The sequence below is a fragment of the Vicia villosa genome, linkage group LG5, assembly GCF_029867415.1.
Source record: "Vicia villosa cultivar HV-30 ecotype Madison, WI linkage group LG5, Vvil1.0, whole genome shotgun sequence".
In the NCBI taxonomy this organism is placed as follows: Eukaryota; Viridiplantae; Streptophyta; class Magnoliopsida; order Fabales; family Fabaceae; genus Vicia; species Vicia villosa.
In genome coordinates, this window is record NC_081184.1 from 13,034,111 (window position 1) to 13,040,442 (window position 6,332).

Genomic DNA, 6,332 nt, shown 5'->3' on the forward strand with positions numbered 1-6,332 from the left:
CCGGCAAATAAATAACATGTTCCAGCTCATAGATTGGAAGTGCCGACACATAGACTGGATGTGTCAGGACTTGGAAAAATTGAAGCTACATGCTTTAAAAATGCAGTACATGTGCCGACCAGAAAGTCGTATGTACCGACCTAAAATTGCAAAGTTACAGTATGTGACAACATATAGACAGGATGTGCCCGCACACAGACTGAATGTGTCAGCACATAGACTAGATGTGCCAACACATAAGCTGGATGTGCCAGCACATAGACAAAATGTCCAGAGACTGGACTTTCATGTTTTTGGCCAATTTTAAAGTAGTTTCGAATGATTCCTAAGACCTATATTAATACAAGTGTGCCACACAAACTCAGAGATATCATCCAGTATACAAAATAATAAATTTTTCTAGTTTTGACAACATGCAAAATATTTAAGGGAATAGTTGCACTCACACAAATCTAAAAAAATTTACATGAGTTTTTTTTTTCAAAACTCGCTTGTATGATAGGGGGCAAAATACCTATTAACTCTAAAAAAAATAAAGTTAAAATAGTTGTCAATAATGTATAAAAAACTAAAGATAAATGTTTTAACGACAAAAGTAAGTCTGCTTCAAATAAAACGGAAATACAAATAAAATGAATTCTTCACAAAATCATAACAAGAAAGTTTGCACAAAGATAATTAGATGATGATATCAAATAACTAGATCCAGAATCCATTATGATATAAGAAATATAAATTTTAGTTGATATGATAATAAGGCATACATGAGAAGAATGATTCTATAAAAACAACATAAGTTATATGTAATAATTCAAGCACGTTTAAAGGATGTGAGATTCCTAAAGTACACCAATGGATGATCCCACACAATGGCTTCATAATTGTTAGAAGATGAACCACTTTTGGCAGAAAGAGTGAGGCGGTATTTGGTCCCGGCGACAACATGTGATTCACCCTTGATAAGTTTCTCAAACTCCAATTTTTCTCCTTTTAGCTTGTTGTACACTGCGACTGCGAACCGGGCGATTTCAATCACATATGGATCATTGATGTTTTTTATGGGACTCCAACTGCCTGGTATAGCATGAATCATGGTGGCAGAAGCCATAAAAAAAAGGAAGAGGAGGAGAAGGGATTGAAATCTCATGATGTTGGTTTGATATTTTTTCAAGCTTGAGAATCCAAGATGGTGTGAGTTGGACTTGGTAGAATGGCTGAATATATAATAGTGTACACAAATTATGCTAGGTTTGATAGTAAATTTTGTTACTTGGGAAAAAAATTTTAAAAAAATTTATGAAAATTAAAATAAATTAAATTTCTCTTTTGACCATATAAATAAAGTCTCTTTAATAATATATTATATTTAATAAATTTACACTTAGTTTTATAGAAAATATTGTCAAAAGTATTATATTTAATGTCATTCTAGAAAAGTTTAATCAAAAGTATTATAAATTATGTTAATATTAAAATATGTCATAACATATTTCCGATATTTTTAAATGTTATTTATAACAAATATTTGTTTAAGTATTAATTATAAATATTTGTCATGTATAATTTATAATATTTACCACACACTTTCTTTGAATCAATGAAATATCTATTTCATGTTTAATTTAATACTTATTAGTAATAGAATATTTAGTTTGTGCTTTTTAATGTATTAATAAATATTATATGTATGAGAGGTTTATTGCTAAGCTGTCTGGGCCTGTAATAGAGTAGTGTAACAGTATAGCATATAATATACAAAGTTTGTAACTGATACTAATCAGGAGAGATAGGCTTGTAAATGAAAGCCTATATATACTAGACATGTGTACTGTGTAAGATAAGAAATTGATGAATGAAAAATACAGAGTACTTTTCATTTCCATTATGGTATCAATCGCCTTGTGATCCCTTCCGCTCCCAAACATTAACGCTTCAAAGAAGCATCTACTCTATCACAAGATAACGTCAGAGACGTTCCATCAAGATTCATTCAAGCTTCGGAGAAGCATCCTTCTATCAAGATTCACTCTCGTTCTATCAAGATTCACTCTCGCTTCCAAGAAGCGCTAACTGATTCTCTCGAAGCTTCAGAGAAGCTCCGAGTTCGTCTCCCTTCATCATCGTCGACGCTGTGTTCACCGCCATGGATTCGTCTTCAACATCTCCTCGCGACTCCGAAACTCTGGTTTCTCTCTCCACCCGGTCCCAATCATCAGGAATCAACACGTTTGGTCCAAAATTGTCCATCAAGCTCAATGACAACAATTTCCTTCTGTGGAATCAACAAGTTGAAGGGGTGATCCTTTCCAATCGATTGCATCGGTTCGTTGTGAGTCCACAAATTCCACAGAAGTTCGCATCTGAACTTGATCGTCAAAATCATGTCACCTCTGATGCGTATGAGGCTTGGTTGGTGCAAGATCAAGCACTCTTCATCTGGCTCTTGTCAACCATTTCTGAATTTGTGCTTCCAAGAGTGCTCTCGTGCAAACACTCGTTTGAAATCTGGGAACGAATTCATAAGCACTTCAATGCTATGATGAAAGCTAGGGTTCGGCAATTGCGCTCTGAGCTCAAGACTACAAAGAAAGCGAATCGCACGGTGTCTGAATATGTCCTCAAAATCAAGTCCATTGCTGATTCTTTGCTTGCTGTAGGTGACGTTGTCACTAAAGAAACGCAAATTGATGCTATCTTGGATGGGCTTCCTAAGGAGTATAGTCCGTTTGTAATGCAAATGTATGGTAAATCCGATTCTCTGACTCTTTATGATGTTGAAGCTTTACTGTATGTGCAAGAAGCACAATTGGACAAGTTTAGGCAAGAACTTGCCCTATCCAATGTGTCTGCTAATCTTGCCATGTCAAACCCCAATTCCAAACATCATGCTGCGCCCATTCGAGGCAATTCAAACAATCGGGGTCGTGGCTATGGTTTTCGTGGCAGAAGTAGAGGTCGAGGTACTCCCTCCTCCAGTTCAGGAAATAGGCCAACTTGCCAACTGTGTGGGAAGTATGGCCATGCTGTTTTGGACTGCTGGCATAGATTTGATGAAGCATTCATTCCCAACTCATCTTCTTAGCAAACTACTTCAGGTGCCAGTACTGATCAAGTGGCGTCCACCTCTCAGAATGATGCATCTAAAGATGCTACAGCATTGATGGCTACTCATCACTCTTACGGAGCTACGCCAGAACTGAATGTACCGTCCGAGCTTGATTCTCATGCCTAGTTTGCGGACTCAGGTGCTTCGCATCATCTCACTCCTTATTCTCAGTTTTTACATAATAATAAAAAGTACACAGGGTCCAATAAAGTGTGTGTAGGTAATGGTCAATGCTTAGATATTCTTGCCATTGGTTCTTCACATAGTCAGTCCACAATCACCCCACACACCACACTTGTGTTCAAGGATATTCTACATGTGCCACACATCACTAGAAATCTTCTATCAGTATCTCAATTCTCTAAGGATAATGATGCTTATTTTGAATTTTATCCTAACCAATGCTAAATTAAATCCCAGGCATCTAAAGCTATTTTGTTCGAAGGTTCTCGTGATGCTCATGGACTGTACAAGTTTTCATTCTTGCTCGCAAGGAAGTCTTCACCCTCTACATCGGGCAGCCTGCATTCCTCTTGTCCTGTTGTCAATAATGTTGTGCAAACTGGTACAAGCTCATCTCTCTCTTTGTGGCATCGCAGACTTGGGCATGCTCACTCTGAAGCAATTAAGTCTGTTTTACATACATGCAATATTTCCATACCGCAAAAGGATCGTCTGAATTTTTGTAGTTCTTGCTGTTTAGGAAAATCACACAAACACTTTGCACCTATGACTCACACGGTGTATCACAAACCTTTTGAGGTTGTTCATACAGATTTGTGGGGACCCTCCCCAATGCCCTCTAGTGGAGGCTTTAGATACTATATTGCTTTTGTGGATACTTTCACTAGATATACATGGATTTACTTCTTGAATAATAAATCTGATGCCCTTAATGCCTTTATGCTTTTTCATGCTCATGTTAAGACTCAATTTGAAGCTAATATTAAGTCTATTCAATCTGATTATGGGGGAGAATTCAGGCCCTTTACTAATCATTTGGCTAAACTTGGCATCACACATAGGGTGACATGCCCCTATACCTCCCATCAGAACGGTACGGTAGAGAGAAAACACCGCCACATTGTAGAAATGGGGTTATCCCTCCTTGCACAGGCTTCCATTCCTGTCAGTTTCTGGGATCACAGCTTTACCACTGCTGTGTATCTTATTAATAGGCTTCCCACCAGATTTCTTAAAGCCTTCTCTTCTCCCTTTCATGCCCTTCATAACTCTGTACCAAACTATAAGGCCTTAAGGACCTTTGGTTGTGCCTGTTATCCCCACCTTCGACCCTATAATCAGCACAAGTTGCAGTTTAGAAGAACTCAATGTATATTCTTAGGCATCTCCCCTCAGCACAAGGGATTTAAATGTATGAACTCAGAGGGAAGAATTTTTGTTTCAAAGGATGTTGTCTTTGATGAAACTGTATTTCCCTACTCAACCATGTTTCCCTTTCCTAGTGTCTCTATCCCAAATAATTCTGATGCTTTCTCACCACCCTCTCAATCTCTTATGATTTCCAATACAATTGATACTGTGATTTCCAATACAGCTGCCAATGTGAGGTTTCGTCCTCATTTACCCCAACAGGGTCTGCACAGTGATAGCTCTCCTTCACAGCCTGGGCCTACTGCTTCTGACAGTGCACCTGTCCCTACTCTTGCACTCATACAGCCTGCATCTGTTGTGCCTGCCTCTGCTCATGCGGACAGCACTGTCACACCATCAGGTTCTAGCCCAGTTCCTGAGCAATCTTCCCTTAATCCACTGGATAATGACTCTATTCTCAACCCAGTGGATACTATGCCTATGCCTAGCCCTGAAACTGATATGCCCATGGTACATTCCCGAAATATAGGTCTTGTCACAAATAATCACCCTATGATAACTAGGGGCAAGACTGGGAATCTTAAACCAAAAGCCTATCTAGCCTATTCTGAACCATCCTCAGTCAAAGAGGCTCTCTCCAACCCCAAGTGGTTAGCAGCTATGAAGGATGAATATAATGCATTGCTTGCCGATAATACCTGGACACTCACCTCTCTTCCTCCTCACAGGAAAGCTGTTGGATGTAGGTGGGTTTTCAAAATAAAGGAAAATGCTGATGGCAGCCTCAATAAGTTCAAAGCACGGCTGGTTGCTAAAGGTTACTTGCAACAACAAGGCTTTGACTATAGTGAAACTTTTTCTCCTGTAGTAAAACCTACTACTATCAGGATCTTGTTAACACTAGCCATCACCTATAAGTGGGAATTACAACAGATAGACATTAACAATGCATTCTTAAACGGAGATTTACAGGGGGAGGTGTTTATGCAGCAGCCTCCAGGTTTCATCTCTGAGAACAAACACCTTGTGTGTCGACTCAACAAAGCTCTTTATGGCCTTAAACAGGCCCCTCAAGCCTGGTATGATAAATTGGCACAAGCACTTCTCCACTTTGGCTTTAAACATAGTCGATGTGATCACTCTCTCTTTGTTTACTCCTCTCAGGGTGTTAACATGTATGCTTTAGTATACGTAGACGATATTCTGGTCACAGGTTCCTCTTCTAAGCTGGTACATGACCTTATTCAGAAGCTCCACCAAAAATTTGCTCTGAAACATCTAGGTCGACCTGCTTATTTTCTTGGTATTGAAATCATGTACAACTCAAATGGCTCTTTGCTTCTTACTCAGTCAAAATATATTCATGACTTACTATCCAAAGCTCACATGCCTAAAGCCAATGGAGTCCCCACTCCTATGTTGAGTCAGACCAAGCTAAGCAAGCATGGAACGGATGTTCTCTCTGACCCTGGAATGTATCGTTCTATTGTAGGCGCGTTGCAATATGTGGCCCTCACTAGGCCAGATATCGCCTTTTCTGTTAATAAAGCGTGCCAATTTATGGCTGTTCCCCTTGAGACTCACTGGCAGGCTGTTAAGCGAATCTTACGGTATCTAAGTGGTACCATTTCCTTTGGATTACTGCTTAATCCTGCTCCGAATGATCATAAGTTCACTCTTCGTGCTTACAGCGATTCCGATTGGGCTAGTGATCCCAACGATCGTCGATCTACCTCAGGTTCCTGTGTTTACTTTGGCCCAAATCTCGTTACATGGAGTTCGAAAAAGCAGCTGTTAGTGTCACGTTCCAGCACAGAGGCAGAATATCGTGGCCTTGCAAATGCTACGACTGAACTCTTATGGATCGAGTCTTTACTCACTGAGTTGCAGG

General features: G+C 39.4%; 1 protein-coding gene across 1 annotated transcript; it reads right to left on the reverse strand.

The window, feature by feature from the left end:
- Window positions 1-811: 811 nt before the first annotated feature.
- LOC131604233 (cysteine proteinase inhibitor 1-like) lies at window positions 812-2,145 on the reverse strand. Its single transcript, XM_058876690.1, has 2 exons — window positions 2,049-2,145; window positions 812-1,074 (listed from the first exon to the last, which is right to left on the reverse strand). Exons 1-2 carry the CDS (start codon window positions 2,143-2,145, stop codon window positions 812-814), a joined length of 360 nt encoding a protein of 119 aa, XP_058732673.1.
- Between the last annotated feature and the right edge of the window lie 4,187 nt (window positions 2,146-6,332).